At 41.7% G+C, this 16,955-nt stretch overlaps 1 protein-coding gene across 2 annotated transcripts in view; it reads right to left on the reverse strand.

Annotated features, from left to right (window-relative positions):
- Window positions 1-4,771: 4,771 nt before the first annotated feature.
- Window positions 4,772-16,955, reverse strand: part of RAB40C (RAB40C, member RAS oncogene family) — a 102,933-nt gene continuing 90,749 nt past the window's right edge. For both annotated transcript variants that reach the window (XM_001365312.4, XM_007499213.3), the window contains 3 exons: window positions 12,031-12,108; window positions 11,399-11,621; window positions 4,772-8,308 (listed from right to left, as the gene is read on the reverse strand). In XM_001365312.4, coding sequence (XP_001365349.2) covers window positions 8,028-8,308; window positions 11,399-11,621; window positions 12,031-12,108 — 582 coding nt within the window. In that variant the 3' untranslated portion in view covers window positions 4,772-8,027. The remainder of the gene's footprint in view (window positions 8,309-11,398; window positions 11,622-12,030; window positions 12,109-16,955) is intronic.

Genomic DNA, 16,955 nt, shown 5'->3' on the forward strand with positions numbered 1-16,955 from the left:
CCGCGTCGAACAGTCCATGATCCCCCAGGAAAGCCTGCCCAGGGCTTGAGAGTCTCCACAGCCCATCTCTGGCCTGATTAATCCTCCCATAGCCAGCTAGCTTAGTTTCATTTCCTCCCCCCCAAAGTGTCTTTGTTTATGCCCTTCACCCTGCCTAGAATGCCCTCAAATCCGTCTTTCCTTCCTTCATTCCTCTCTCCTCTCTCTCTCTCTCTCTCTCTCTCTCTCTCTCTCTCTCTCTCTCTCTCTCTCTCTCTGTCTCTCTCTGTGTCTCTCTCTCTGTCTCTGTCTCTGTGTCTCTCTCTCTGTCTCTGTCTCTCTGTCTCTGTCTGTCTCTCTGTCTCTGTCTCTCGTTCTCTGTCTCTTTCTTTCTCTTCCTTCCTTCCTTCCTTCCTTCCTTTCTTTCTTTCTTTCTTTCTTTCTTTCTTTCTTTCTTTCTTTCTTTCTTTCTTTCTTTCTTTCTTTCTTTCTTTCTTTCTTTCTTTCTTTCTTTCTTTCTTTCTTTCTTTCTTTCTTTCTTTCTTTCTTTCTTTCTTTCTTTCTTTCTCTCTTTCTCTCTCTCTTTCTCTCTCTCTTTCCCTTACCTTCTGTCTTGGAGTCATTACTGGGTATTGGTTCCATGACAGAAGAGTGGTAAAGGCTAGGCAACTGGAGTTAAGTGGCTTGCCCAGGGTCACACAGCTAGGAAGTATCTGAAGCCAAATTTGAACCCAGGACCTCCCATCTCTAGGCCTGGCTCTCAATCTGCTGAGCCACATAACAACAAGGAGCCAAAGGGACATTTGTTCCTGCCTCTACTTATTCTCCAAGCAAAACAGGTAAATTCCACCTAGCTATAAGGAGAGAAGAACACAGTCCTTTGCTCTTGAACTATCCCTGTTTCCAGGAAAGCCATATGCCCTAACCCATTCTGGACTCTTCCAATTTCTGAAGACCTCCCAGCTATACTTTATGGCAGGGGAAACTGTCCAAAAAAAGAAGAGCAGAGTCCCAGGACTCTTCGACTGTTTGTTCCGGGAGGGAAGGGCCTCAGGTGAAATCCACCTGGGGTGATCCTCTCCATTTTAGAGATGAAGAAATGGAGGCCCAGAGATGGAGTGTCACTAGCCCAAGGACACACCGTGAGCTGGCCGCAGAGCCAAGATTGCAATGCAGGTAACTTCCAGTTGAGTGCTTCTTTCTGCGGCAATATACTGACTTTCTACATTGGTTAATATTCAACAGGGCATTTTTCAAATGTTTCTCTACAAAGATCATAATTTTAGTATGCACAGAGATAGCATCTCAACCCCCTTCCAAGAGTCTGGCAGGCTGTTTTATGACTGATTGAGTACATTTAAATCTTGTTTAAGCCGACGCAGTCCCCGAATGAGCTCGCTTCACCTTGTGTCATGGTTTCCTGTTACCTCTCCCTCTTTCCAGCCTTCAACAAGACCAAGACCGTGGGCAAACTCTGTTTCGGAGTGGCTAGTGGAGGAGGAGGAAGAGCAGAATTGCAACCTGAATTTCTGGTTGCAGCATTGCTCTTCCAAGACTGGCTCCAGCCAGGAAGGGCCAGGGGCCCCTTTAACAGGCCTGAGTGGAAGGGAGGTAGGGGAAGCCCTGGGCCCTCCCACTACAAAGATCAAAAGTGGGGTAGCAGGACAAAGGGCCCGCCAAGAATCTGCCCTTTCCAATCCATCAGCAGAGTCCTCAGAGGTCTGGGTCCCTACGGAGTGATTTCCTCTGACATTTAAAGTAAAAAAAAAATCCCAGCGACCCTGGAGTCTGACCTATTGACCCAAGAGGCTGAGGAGAGGTGCCTGGCCTGCTCAGAACAAGAAACAGAGGAGAGGAAAAAACCCCCCACGTTACCGGCCAGGGCACCGAGGGGCTCATCACGGCCCTCTCTCCTCCTCCAGCTAATGAGAGAAGGAAGTCTGGCTCCAAGCCTGGGGCTCGCCTGGCTCAGACAGGCCCCCTTGCCAGCTCTTCACCTGGGCAGCTCAGGCTGTGCTGGCTTGAGACGATCCCGTAAAATGGGCAATAAACGGTGTCAGGATCTGGGAGATAAGACGGGGCGGGAGGCTGTGTTCCCTCTGAAGGAATCACTGAAGTTTCCTTTCCAGCCATCTCTAAAACTGGTTCTGTGAAAGCAGGCCAGATGCTCTCTCAGACACGGAGACAAAGATCAGGGCCTCCAGCCTGGGGAAATGCCTGGGAGAATCTGGAGAACTCCCTCACAGGTACTCTGCCAGGGCACCTCCTTTATGGCCTGCTTCTATTTTTTTGGCTGGAAAGGCACTTGAGGGGGGCGTTACTAGGCGGTCCCTCCCCCCCCCATTATCTCAGGAGCTATTTACGAGCCTGGGAGTATCTCAGAAGGAACCTCAGAGGTCCTCTAAGACCCACTGCCTCATCTTAGAGAGAAGGAAAACGAGGGGGAGAGGTTTGAGGTGGCAAGCGAGTCCAGGGTTCTTTCTCTCATCCCTGTCCATTCTGCAGGCCTCACTTTGGGCAAAATTCTTTTCCACTTGCCAGAAGTCGTGCTGAAGATCAGAAGGGGACACGGCTTGGCTTGAGGCTCCAGTCAAAGCGTCGATGTCTGCCCTCAGCTCAGAGATGTTGCTTAGAGAGACAGAACGGATATGATTCAGCGATTTCCCCATTGGAGTTTACCTGTAATGTTCGGTGGGGCCTTCTGTGAAAATCCCACGGAGAATAAACACACATACACCATCCTTTCCCCATTTTTTTTCTCCCTGAGTTGTTTTAGTCCTGTTCGACTCTTTTTGACCCTGTTCTGGGTTTTCTTAGCAGAGATACTGCAGGGGTTGGCCATTTCCTTTTCCAGCTTATTTTTTTGGATGAGGAAACTGAGGCAAACAGGGTGAAGTGACTTGCCCAGGGTCACGCCGCTACGGTAGTCTTCCTGACTTTAAGCCCAGCACTCTATCCAGTGCCCCACATTGCTGCTCTAGCTGCCATTAGCTAACCATGTGTAAAGGAACTACAGAGGAAACCATGTTTGCCATCACCTTTGACTTCTTCCTCAGTGCTCTCTTGCTAGAAAAGCCAAATTGCCTGATTTCCCTTTTTTCACCCTTGCACAGAGTTCAGGGATCCCATTATCAGCAAAGACGGGTCTCAGGAGGAAGGAAGAATAAGCAAAGGGTCTGGATAACCTGCACACATCGCCATCCCCCAGGAAAGCTCAAGATCGGCTGCATTAAGGATGGGCCTAGAGGGGAAGAGGGCAAGTCAAGGTCCCCCAGATTTGGACAGCTTTCCAAGGAGACAGGGAGACCCCCCGAGTCTTAAGAGCTTCAGCCATGTGTACACGAAAGGACAAATTTGTATCTCGCTGATTTGGGGGTTTGAGTCTCTTCTGTATGGCGCTGACGTAGGCAATAATGCTGGGACTGCCTTTTTTTCCTGGATTCCGACGGACGCTGGGTTCTTGGCTGGAATGTACTCTGATCTCAAGTGCGTTCCATCTCCCCAAATGTACTCTCACGGGAAATAAAGAAACCCAGGCACGGGATTGGTCCGAGGTCTCCCATGTTGTCAGCGGGTCGGATCTTGACCCCCGCGACCGTTGCTCTCAAAGACCAGACCACCCCGGTGAGCTCCGGCAACCTGGTCAACGGGGGAAACCAGGATAACCTTGTGATGTGGCCTGGATTCAGTCATTTTACAGCTGCACATGAGTCATGGAAAACATTTTCTTCCCAAACTCGTGCTTCAGTTAGCCCATTTCTGTACCTCACCCCTTGCCCTCCCCGCTGACCCCTGCTTGTTCTCTGTTACCATCGCCAGGGCAGGAAAACAGGCTCTCTCCTCTGCCTGCTGCTCCCTGAGCACCTGCGTTCACACCAGCCTTTGTTTAGATGGTTCCCAGTGATCAGAGATCACAGGGCATTTTCTAAACTACCCCAGGCATCAGCCACTCTGTCCTGGGAGAATGTTTATTTACTCTTTCTTGATCAAATTTCTACCCTTTTTATCTTCCCACTCTGCAGCTGCTATCGGATTTCCGGCACACACAAGCATCAGTGTTTTCCCCCGACCCAGGAGGGTATGGGAAGAAAAGAATAATTAAAAAAAGGCACACTAACCCAGAGGAAGAGATGTTGGCCCTCGACTAGACGGGCTGGTAGATTGAAAAATCCACTCAAGTCCTGTCTGGGACAGACCACACAATGGGCTCTAGCTAGAGTAAGCTGTCCTCTGCTTCTACACCCATTAGCTTCCTTCTTGCCTGTTTCAAAAGCTTTTCAGAACAAGCGTTCGCTGTACTTCTTCCACTGGAAGCCCCTGAACTAGCCTGCTGGCAGCAGGATTAGAGTGTACCCACCTGACCTCCCCGCTGCAGCCCAACCTTCACGGTGGACTTGGGAAAGTTTCAGCCCCACATAAGCCACAAGAGGAGCGGGGGAAATAAATGTGAGTGGAATGCTGCAGGGTAGGTAGAGGTCAGGGCACTGCCAGAATGGCACATTCAGTGACAGGGGACTCGAGAGAGGCCAGGGTGGTAGAGTCTGCATCTATCAACAAAGCCCTGGGGGTCAATTAAGTGGCCACAAACCAGCTGTAACTCTGTAGCTCCGATAGTGAAACTCAGACGACCACCCAGGGAGAGAAGTTAGTGATGGGGGCCCCTACAACCGGCACTCACTGGGAAACCCAAGTATTTTCACTCCCACTGTTTTCAATATGGAGTCAAAAGACCTCAGGAGTTACCTAGAGAAAAACAATGACACCAACTCAAAATAATGTCTGCAAACTTGTTGGTTGTTTAAAAACAAGGAGACTTTAATTTATATAAACAAAACATGTATATCACAGTTGAATTACATTTACTGTACAAAGAAATAAAAAGTTGAAAAGAACACAGGAATGGTACAAGTGTCAAAACAGCAGCTAAGAATAGTGTTGATATCATAAATGCCAAAACCATTCAATTCCTCCACCCCTTCTCCCCATCCCACCCCACTCCCAATCCCCAAGTCAATTTTGATTTTGTTTGAAACTTCCAAAGAAAACGAGATCCCATTTTGGCTAGGTGTCTGCAGGATCTTCCAGGTTTGACTTTTAGCGAAGAAAGGCTAGGGAAAAGGGTCAGAAATGGGAGAAACAGAGGTTATAATGAGCCTAAACTAACATCTCATTTCCCTCTGTTGCTATAAAGGCAAGAAACCCAATCCCTGTCCCCTTATAGCCTACTTCAGTTAGTGGATGGGTATTCCCCATAAATCAGAGGATAAGGACTCAGAATTCCCCAAGAGGCAGTGAGAGAACCTGTTCCAGAAAAGGCTCCCCAAGTCCAAGAACAATAACTCTGTGGTTATCCCAGTTCACTCATTAGCCCATGTTTCCCTCAATATTCAGTTTTGAAGATGATGATTGTCTTCTGCTCCACTTAATTTGATGAGTTGATGGCTATGGGGTTCTTAAATACTAGCAGCCTTCGTTTCCTAGCAAGGCCCACTAGGGGACCCTTTGCCCATAAAAGCTAAGCATATTTTACTCTGCCCGTGAAGTACATGGCTTTCTAAAAATCAGTGGGACTTGACTTGGGAAATTCATGTTTGGGATATGTTATGGAATTTTTAAAGAAAGGGAAAGGAGATGAGGATGCGATTGATGCCCTGAAGGATGTTCCTGGCCAGCAACAGCAGCTGTCTGTGGTTGCTGAGGGCGGTCTATATGCTCTTGGAAAGGTAGGAGTGGCTGCTGTGTGTGGCCACACCAACACCGAGTTGGGAAGAGGTAGAATACAGCACCGATGTGACTCAAGCCCAACACACCTCCCAGGCACGGATGTGGATGAAACAGAACTCAGTGGGAAAGGCTTAAGAAGAGCTGTAGGAGGAGTCCGAGAATCAATCACAAGCTGAGGGAAGTGTCAAAACACAATTGGATGGATTTTTTTTTTGGTCACCAGTCTTTTGGTGACTGGGACACACATTTTGTTTTTAGTTCTAGACCTAACAGAAGAAGCTATTTCTGTGATGTTATAATATTTATCTCCCAAATTTGTTCCACAGAATCAAATGAGTTGATGACAGATCTATTAAGTGTTGAAGATGGGTACCCTTGGTTCACAGTGCACCAGATTACCAGGAACACAAATCGATCTTGCCTGTAAACCAGCATCCAAGGCTTTGTGTAGACTGGAGAACTATAACACCATTCACTGATAGAGGACAGTTTCAGATGACTATTATGCTTATTCCATTTTCTGACTGGCAGCAGAGAAAAGCAGGGTTGGGTTTTTTTTTTGTTTTGTTTTTTAGGGAAAAGGAATGATAAAACTATTAGATTAGTATGCTGAGGCTATTGGGAAAATCGAGTCAAATTTCTGCATAATTTACAAAGAATGCCTGGCAAGCACATTTATAGCTCAGAAGATGGACAATGTCTATTACTCTAAGTCAGATGGAGTCTAAGAGTCCAGAATTATGGACTTGCTCTCTGCAAAAGACAAAGATAAAAGCAGCTCTCCTAGTCCTAGTTTTCCCGTAATCAAATCAAGTATCTACCACTTTCTGAATAGCTTAGGGCCTTTCATTCTGGCAAATTCTGGCACAAGTTTCATTTAGTAAGGAACATGTGTAAAGACAGCAGTGAATTTAAAGAGGGAATGATTTCCGTGGCCAATTTGGAGCAGCACATTTCCCTAGCAACAGAACACACTGGGTCATAAGAGAAGGGAGCATGTCAGAAAAGTGTTCAAATAAAGGTATACTGGGGCAATCCCTAGATTTTTTCTCACTGTGAAACTTTTCAGTTTGGAGGCTTGCTGAAACTCTCACAATGGGTGAAAACTGAAGTTAGAGCCAATGGGACAGGGAAGCTGTAAACAGGAAAACCAAAGTGACTCCAGGATGAAAGCCTGTGCTTCTCTCTAAGGGCACACCTTCCAGAAAGGCCAGCTTCGAGTGGTTGTGCTTCCAGTCTCCTGCCATGCTCACATTACCCAATACTGTATGACAGAGGGGAGGAGACCCACAGGTACAAGTCAGTCCAGGTGAATTCAGCACAACCACCAAAAAGCAGGCAGAGGATGTGCAAAGCAAAGCAAAGCAAAGCAAAGCAAACTCTCAGTCAGCATTCCCCTCTTTTCCTACTGGCGTCTTCATTTAATCTGTAATATTCTTCCTGTTTTCCCATCCGGGTGAAGTGAACTCAAAGGAAGACCACTTCAAACTTTAACAATAAGTTCCTTATTATCTTTGTGGAAAGAGTACTCAAACATCAAAAATACTTGCTACTGCAAAACACCTGTATCAGTTCATAACTTTCCTTAAAGTGTTTTCATTTCCCCTTAGCAGATGCACTAGGAATGAGTGCAATGTTTTATCACATGGCTGTATAAAGGTTTCCCTGACTGCTTTTTAAAAATTTACCCAAAAAAGTGAGATATTATATATACTTCTATATAAATAAGTGAAAAAGGCAGGCAAAGCTTCCTTTACAATCCTTAACAGCCAGCTCCCCAAGAGCTTTGTTGGCAATCACAGTACTATCTACTGCAAACTTGCCATACCCCCAGACCCTTTCCGTCTCATTTTGTGTGTGTGTGTGTTTTAAATCAAGGACCTCTATAGCACCGGCGATTCATTTATGAGTTTATGGGTTCATGCTGTAGCATGGGTTCCCCTCACCACACACCCTATACCTCTCTAGTCTCTATTAATACATTCCTTTTGAGACTAGCTAGATAAATTGTTTTCCTTCCCAGCAATCATATATTTTTTTCCACCCCCTCTTCTGTCTAAGTGAAGAGGAAAATCCCAAACTTTTCTGGGTAGGGTGTAGGGTCCATGGCTTCCTTGCCAATGACATGGGATCCAGCCAACCCAAGACTCCAAGCACACCATCATGAACATTCCCTAAGTGAAATACCCTGGTAAGAGAGTAACCAAGGAATAACAGCGGGATCCATTTTTTTCTTTTTTCTTTTAAGAGAGTTGAATGTGCAAACATTTGTACATGGGTAGGTGGGTGTGGGTGTCTTAACGCTCACTGAGTTCTTCATTTTGCTAAGAGATCTTGCAGTTGCTTCGTGAGCAGTTCTGTGGGGGGCTCTGTGGAGGACGGATAGATTTGGACCTCTTCAGGCTATTGCCTTTGCTGCTGCTCCCACCCCCACTGCTAGCCAAGGAATATGAGCGTCCATGCATCATCACCGCATTCATCCCATTAGCCATGGAGAAGGATTTCAGATGACTTTTGATGGTGACAGGCAGTGGAAGCTTGTCAATAAGATGGACTGGGGTACAGGAGACAATTGCTCGACAGCAGAGGTCCTGTAAACTGAACACTGGAAGAAAACAGAAAAGAAAGTCAGCTTTTCCTGGGGTTAGAAGGTTACATCACTGGTATGCAGCAAAGATAACCTGTTGTTTCTTTATAGAGTTAGCAAATGGGCATCAAAATTTATCTCATCAAAGGGAAAGAATTTTCAAATACTAACAATGAAGCAAAAGAAAAACAAACAAACATTTAACTGGGCACAGTAGTATGTGAAAATAATAAAGAAAGTAGAACAGGAATGAATATTAGGAATGTGATATCATAGATCTGGAGCTAGAAGGGGCCTTGGGGTTTAGGCTAGTCAAACTCCTTTTTACAGATGAGGAAAATGGAGCCAGGAAATGAGTTCAGGCCCCCTAATTCTGTCTAAAACTGTCTGTTTGGTGCTAGGTCTTGAAACAAAGTTCTCTGAAGCTCAGACTAGTGTGCTTTGTGCTATGACATCATGCTGCCATTGGAATATCCCTTCAGCCCACTTACTAAAAAGAATGAAAAGCAACAGGCCATCTTCAACTGCCTACTTGATGGCACCCCTCTCCTATTGGTCTGTCCAACAATCAACAGGACTACTAAAACTTATACTTGGCTCTGAGAAGAATTGAGGATGACACTGATGGGAATGATCCATTACTTTGCTGAAACAAAGGGTTTTCTGGACTTGTAGTGCTTTCTTTAAAACACCACTTTCAGTTTTCTTATCTTATTAAACAACTAATCTATATAAAGAAATTATATAGAATAGTTTTTTTGGCACCAAGCCACAATAGGTCATAAGATCTTTTCTAGATTCAAGGAGAAATTGCTTATTGGAAAAATATCAACCGAGTATTTTTTCATGTATAAGAAATAATTTCAAGGCAACCTTAAATTCAAATATTGTTGATTTTATTAAGGTTTTAGTAAAAAGATGACCTGTATGCTGCCACCTAGAGGACAACGGGATTACCTATTAGTGTCAAACCAAAAAGGACTTCAAATTAAGTTAGTTCAATTTTGCAGCCGTCTTACAATTTAAGAAGTGTTTAAATTGGATTGAAAATGCCATTCTCTAGCTGTGTGACCTGGGCAAGTCACTTAACCCCAAGTGCCTACCACTATTTTGTCTTATTTATACTTAGTGTTGATTCTAAGACAGAAGGTAAGGGTTAAAGAAAGAAAAAAGAAAGAAAATGCCCTCAGAGGTAGTCCTTGATGTTTATAGTAATACATTCCTGGAAAGTGAATTATAAATATAAAGTACATTTTATTATTTTTTTAAATTTAATTTAATGGTTTCATGATTCTTGTTGTCTCCTCCCTCCCAGAGTTGACAAGCAATTCCACCGGGTTATACATATATTATCATTCAAAACCTATTTCCTTATTAGACATTTTTGAAATAATCTTATAAAACACATTTCCCCCTCTCCCATGAGAACAATGCTATATTTGGAGATTATGACCCTAACTAAAGATCTGGCAGTAAAACTGTCATAGGGTTTTAAGTTGAGCCTTAGATTACCTAGTTCAATTCTTTCTTTTTACAACTGAGGAAACTGAGGCCCAGAAAGGTTAAGTGACTTTCCCAAGTTCACACAGATTTTTCTGACTCCAAATTCCATGCTTTTTACTACACCCTTGAGACATTCAACAATATCAAAAATAAAGGTGTAATTATGAGTTTTTATAATTTTAGACAACAAAATGTACTGTACAAATGGATTATACCTGAGGTGCCAATGTAGAATACAGATTCACTCAGAACATAAAAATGCAAGTCTACTATGTTAAAAATTTGATATAAAAGAATGTGCTCATTATAAATACACATCAATTTTCTTAGAAATTAGGGTGGGGAGTAAGGTATGAATTGTATAGTCTATAGCTCTCCTAGCTGTGTGATTGTGGGCAAATGACCTAACCCCAATTGCCTAGCCCTTATTGCTCTTCTGTCTTAGAGATGATACTTAGTATTATGTTGAAAATAGAAAGTATGGGGTTAAAAAAGCTAGGAAAGGGCAGTTTAATTGGTACCTCTTTTCCTCTTGATAACTTTCCTTGTATGTATGCAGAATCACTTGAAATCAGAAGGCAGACCTTAGAGCAGTGATGGTGAACCTGGCATCTGGCACAAGTGCCAAAGAATTCAGAGTGGTCTCTGTGGGTGCTCAGTCACCCCCCTCCCTGACAACTTTTTTTTTTTTCACATCAGCCCTCTGCCTAGCAGCCCAATAGAAGCTCACGGGGGTAAAGGGGATGGCTCATAGGTGGCAGAGTGCTTGGCCACTCTCCCCACTCTCTACACTTGCTGAGGACATTCCTTACTTCACCCACCCTTTGGCCCAGCCCAGTAGCCCAATGGTAGCACTTCCTCCCTCCCCTGTGTTGGGTAAGGGGGGGCAGGGCATACCAAGCACATGGAGGGAGGGAAATGGCACTCCATTCTTAAAAGATTTGCCATCACTGCCTTAGAGGTATACTTAAAGTAAGGATCATTCTACATTAAAAAAAAAAAAGATTTTTAAATTATCTAAATGTTAGGAACATTTACACTAAGGACCCCATTTATAAAGGTTTGAAGTGTAGAAGTCACTTGAACCAGGGACACTAAGTCTTTTTTGTTTTGTCTCTACTTCACTACTTTTCATACTCTCTCCCCACTGGCCCCAATCGTCAAGTACAGATATGAAGGAAGAGAGAAGTCACAAAAGGGCAGCCTATGTAGAGGGGTGAAAGAAGGGCTGTCCTACTCCTTCCTTTGGGGAAGGTGAAGATACCATACATATGTCTGTGGATCTCAGAGCTGCTTCTTTTTTCAATTTAATATTTTAAAAACACTTAGTAGAAGACACTTTTCTATACATGCCTACTATCTACTAGAAGGAACAAGAATGAGTGAAGAGAAGTGATGTGTGTGTGGTAGGTATTGGATAGCATTGAAGTAATAGAGCAAGGGAATTTCACAAAGCTGGGGCATTACTTACATAAAATAATTTTTTAACTTGTAAATTATAAGTTGCTATTGCTAAGCTGCTTTCTAGATACCTGCAGAGAGGATTCTCCCATTATCAACCCTTATTACTATGGTTATATTGAAATTCTCCCAAGTTTTCCTCACCTCTGTTTGGCCTCCAGATCTTCTCCATTCCATGTCGCATGAGCACAATCCGGGACAGTTCTGTGAAGGACTCGATTACATTGAAGTTGCACAGAGGGCTGACCTCAAAGAATGTCATGCAGTTCTTTTCAGCATAGGAGCGGGCTTGCTCTGTTGGCACCTGCCGCTTGAAGGCCAAGTGGAGCCGATTTCCCACCAAGATGCGGGGAACACCGGGAGCATGCTTTAGGAAGAGAACAGAATTCAGGCAAAGGACTTGGCAGTGGGGAATAAAGAAGGGAAGGAAATAGCTTCAGGGGCAGTTTTATGACTAGTCCAAAGCAAGGATATTTTCCTGGAATTTTCATGTTTTTCAGAAGTATTAAATTTTTCTTTTCTCTGGTTCTCTAGTTTAGTTTGATGGGCCATAGGAGAGAATAAAATAGATAGGTGTCTCAATAGGGTATCTATTCACTATTCTTTTCCATTAGCTTCATCAGTCTAAAATATCAGTCACTGAAGATCATGCATGGTCTTTGGAGGCTCTTCTCAAGGGTGGCAGGGATAGTAGCAGCATCTTCCCCAATTTATTCTTTTAGAAAAGACCAAGCTTTTCCTGATCTATTTCTGTATCCAAATATATACACACTTACCTCATCAATTTCTTTTATCCATCGGTCTATGCCATCAAAGGACCAGCGATTTGTGATATCATACACTAGAAGAATTCCCTATAATGGAAAAAAGAGAGAGGAAATTTATAAACTTCTGCTCTACTCAGGATCAAAACATTTAAAAAAAACCACAACATTTAACTGTGGTACTTACTCACTCGGATTTCTCAGGGAAGAGAGATTTCCACAATTTTTGTAACCAAAGAAAAAGTCAAAAATAGAATGTAGCCAACTCTCAATACAAACAATACATATTCTTGTCAATACATCACTCAGCTGGGTAGAAACCACAAACAAAAACTATCTTATATTTAGTAGTTATAGTATAAAAAATAAGATTGCCTATTTGATTGTGTTGAGGGCAGGAGTCATTTTTTGTCGGTCTTTCTAGAACCTTGCCCATAGTAGGTACTTAATGTTTGCAGAGTTTCTCATACCCATGAAAGGTTATGAAATAGGAAGGGGAGGTATTATTATGCCAATTTTATAGATAAAAAAGACTTCTAGAGCTAGTTTCCCCAAGGTTAGAGAGCCACTAACTGGTGATATTAGAATTAGATCCAGTTCCAGTGATTTTTCCTCTATATTATTTTGCTTCTTTTTCACCCTAACAGAGGTGGATAAATCATATGTGGCTCTAACCTATATACATTAACAATCTTCTCTATGGACATACAGACCAGAAGCTTCCTGAAGGTAGGGACTATTTAATTTTTGACTTTGTACTGCCGATATCTAGCATACAGTAGGCCCTTATTAAATGCTTGTTGACTGACATGAAAATGGGAGGATGTGAACCTTAACTATATTTTCCATTATCAGAACCAAATTTATACCTGGAAGAATTGAATTTCCCCTTCTTTATAAGGAAGGGGACTGTGGGTAAGGAATATCGCAAATATTAATAGACCCAGATGATGTGCTGATTTTGCTGAACTGTTTTTCTTCTCACTTTTATTTTTTGTTATAAAGAATGGGTAGAGAAATGGAGAAGGATATATATTCAGACATTAAGAGAGCAATTAAAAAAACTACATAAACCTCTCTGATTTTATGAATTGCTTGGCAAGATGCATAAAATATAATCAATCCATTGACAAATATTTATTAAGCAGTTACTATGAGACTAGCCCTGTGCTAGATGCTGGGATAAAAAGCAAGGATATGTGTGCATATATGTGTCTATATACACGTAGAAAAAATACAAAATGGTTATGGAAAGAAAGCATTAGCAGTGCCTGCACAAAGAATGTGGTGCTTGAGCTGTCTTGAAGGAAGCAAGGAATTCTATGAGGCAGAAATGAGTAGGGGGTTTATTCCAGAGAATAAAGAGACAGCTTAGTGGTAGTAGATAGTGCTTATTCTGCGGCCAGTAAGATCTGAATTCAAATCTTCTTCAGAGACACTTACTAGCTCTGTGGCCCTAAGCAATTTAATTAGCCTCAATTTCCTCATCTGGAAAATAAGGATAATAATAACATTTACCTTCCAGAGTTGCTAAGGATTACAAAAATAGAGCAATGAAGTTCCTAGTTGAAAATAAATATTTTGCATGTTTTATGAATTAAAAAAAAAAAGCAATCCTAGGGTGGGACTAATGGAGTGGGTATAGAAAGTAAATGAGGTTTTGATCATGGGTTGGGATGTCATGGATAGCATGGCAGAATATTAAAGGGACAAGGGATTCCATTGTGCTAGTGAAGGCAGTGTTTAAAATAGCTTACCATGGGGTCTGGACTGAATGGATAGACAAGTAAAGCTAGAAGGAAACTGGCAGGGTAAGAGAAACAGGGAAGGGTCTAAAGCTGTGTTGGTGAACCCATGGCATGTGTGCCAGAGGGGGCTGAGCCCTTCTCCCTCTCCACGTGCACCTGAGGACATTTCTCATATGACCCACCCCTCTGCCCAGCAGCCCAACAGGAGTGCTTTCTCCTTTCCCTATCTGGGGTAAGGCCGGGGGAGGGTGGGGAGCCACTGCAGCTCATAGCAGTTTGGGCACTTGGTTTCTACAAGGTTCGCCATCACTGGCATAGGGTCTAAAGTCTAGATGAGGACAAAGAACAGAATTATGAAGGAAATGGTAGAGGTGGAAAAGAAGGTATTAGGCAGAAAGAGCTCCAAATTCAATAGTTTGGTTTCTAAAGTCTCTTTCTAGCTCTAATTCCTATAAGATAGGATAATTCTGGGAGGTTATATACTGGTAGGTAAATGTCAAAAGAACTAAGAGGATCAAAAAATTATAAGGTCAAGGTGTTTAGTCATTACCTCCTTTTTATAGATAGGTTAAAAAAAAAATCAGCAGTTTTATATTGAACCAGTGAATGGAACAACCAGGAAAGAATCTTCTCCAATTCCTGTTGGTAAGGCATAAGTTAAGACCATACTTCCATTGTTTATGACACATTCACAGTATACTGAATCATCTAATAATTACAATGTTTAATCTATATGGCTTTTGAATACAAAGAAAAATCAAGATGAGCCCCAAATTTTTCGGATTAGAGAATTAAATAGACGTTCTAAATCTGCAAACTGTATATCCACAGAAAGATTTATCAGGACATTGGGAGAAAACACTAATTACATTTTCCAAAAAGCATATTTGAAATAGTCTCTAGAAGAACTTAGATTCCTCTTCTCTGGGAAAAAACAAAACAAAACACTACCATCACAGGATTAACTAAGAAGGAAGGACCAATGTTAACTTCTTCCAAACTCTTCTTAATAATTAGGAAGTCAAAGCAATAGTGAGGACTTTATAGAGCTCTAACCTCTTTGGTTTAATTCTACTGTAACGAAAATTCAGAAAAGAGTACCCTACTGTAGCTCCTAAAATCATACCACCACAAACTTATTAACAACAACAACAAAAAAAATGCGTGTATGTGATATGAAAAAATGACAAAAGCTGTTGGAACTACAGAAAAACAGGCACATTTATGTACTGTTGGTCTCCCCATTCTGGAAAGCAATTTAGAACTATGCCCAAACAATCAATCAACATTTATTAAGTGCCTATTATGTCCTAGGCATTATGCTAAATGGTAAGGATACAAAAAGAAGCAAAAGTCAGTTCCTGCCCTCAAGAGGTTTACAATATAATGGGGAGACAACATATGAACAGATATGTATAAAAGCAAGCTATACACAGGATAAATAGAAAAAAATACAAAGAGAGAGAAAGCAATGGGATTAAGAGGAATTAGGGAAGGCTTCCTGTAGAAGGTGGGATTTTATTTGGTACTTAAAATAGGAGCCATGGAGCTCAGTAGTTGGGAGTGGAGGAAATAAAGCATTTCAGGCATGGGGGACAGTCAGAGGAAATATCCAGAGTTGAGAGATGAATGTCTTGTTCATGGAACAGTCATCGTGCATACTCTTTGATGCAACAATATTATTATTAGGTCTCTATCTCAAAAAGATCAAATTGGAAAATGATATATGAATAAAAATATTTGTAATGGCTCTTTCTGTGTGGCAAAGAATTGGAAACTAACGGAATACCATTAGTTGGGGAAAAGCTGAACAAATCATGATACAATAATATAATGGAATACTACTGTGCTGTAAGAAATGATGAAGGAGGTAATTGCAGAGAAACCAGGGAAGACTTATATAAATTGATTCAGAGTGAAGTGAAAGAGACAAAGAAAACAATTTATACGGTAACAACAAAAAACAACTTTGATTATTCACTATGATCAGGTAGGATTTATACCATGAATACAAGGATGGTTCAATATTAGGAAAACCATCCATATAATTGACCATATCAACAAGCAAACCAATAAAAATCACATGATTATCTCAATAGATGCAGAGAAAGCCTTTGACAAAATACAACACCCATTCCTAAAGTATAGGAATAGAAGGGTCTTTCCTAAACATAATAAACAGTATCTATCTAAAACCATCAGCCAACATCATCTGCAATGGGGATAAACTAGATGCATTCCCAATAAGATCAGGACTGAAACAAGGATGCCCATTATCACCTCTATTATTTAATATTGTACTAGAAACACTAGCAGTAGCAATTAGAGAAGAAAAAGGAATTGAGGGTATTAAAATTGGCAATGAAGAGACCAAACTATCACTCTTTGCAGATGATATGATGGTCGACTTAAAAAATCCTAGAGAATCAACTAAAAAGCTAGTGAAAATAATCAACAACTTTAGCAAAGTTGCAGGATACAAAATAAACCCACATAAGTCATCAGCATTTCTATATATCTACAACACAACTCAGCAGCAAGAATCAGAAAGAGAAATCCCATTCAAAATCACCTTAGACAATATAAAATACTTGGGAATCTATCTGCCGAGACAAACACAGGAACTATATGAACACAACTACAAAACAATTTCCACAAAAGTAAAACTAGATCTGAGCAATTGGAAAAACATTAATTGCTCATGGGTAGGACAAGCTAACATAATAAAAATGACCATCCTACCCAAACTTATCTATTTATTTAGTGCCATACTCATTGAACTTCCAAAAAACTTTTTTACTGAATTAGAAAAAACCATAACAAAGTTAATTTGGAAGAACAAAAGATCAAGGATATCCAGGGAAATAATGAAAAAAAATGCAAAGGATGGTGGCCTTGCAATCCCAGATCTCAAACTATACTATAAAGCAGTGGTCATCAAAACAATATGGTACTGGCTAAGAGACAGAAAGGAGGATCCGTGGAATAGACTTGGGGTAAGTGACCTCAGCAAGACAGTCTATAACAAGCTCAAAGATCTCAGCTTTGGGGATAAAAATCCACTATTTGACAAAAACTGCTGGGAAAATTGGAAGACAGTGTGGGAAAGATTAGGCTTGGATCAACACCTCACACCCTACACCAAGATAAACTCGGAATGGGTGAATGACTTGAACATAAAGAAGGAAA

This window comes from Monodelphis domestica, chromosome 7, assembly GCF_027887165.1.
Source record: "Monodelphis domestica isolate mMonDom1 chromosome 7, mMonDom1.pri, whole genome shotgun sequence".
Classification (NCBI taxonomy): domain Eukaryota; kingdom Metazoa; phylum Chordata; class Mammalia; order Didelphimorphia; family Didelphidae; genus Monodelphis; species Monodelphis domestica.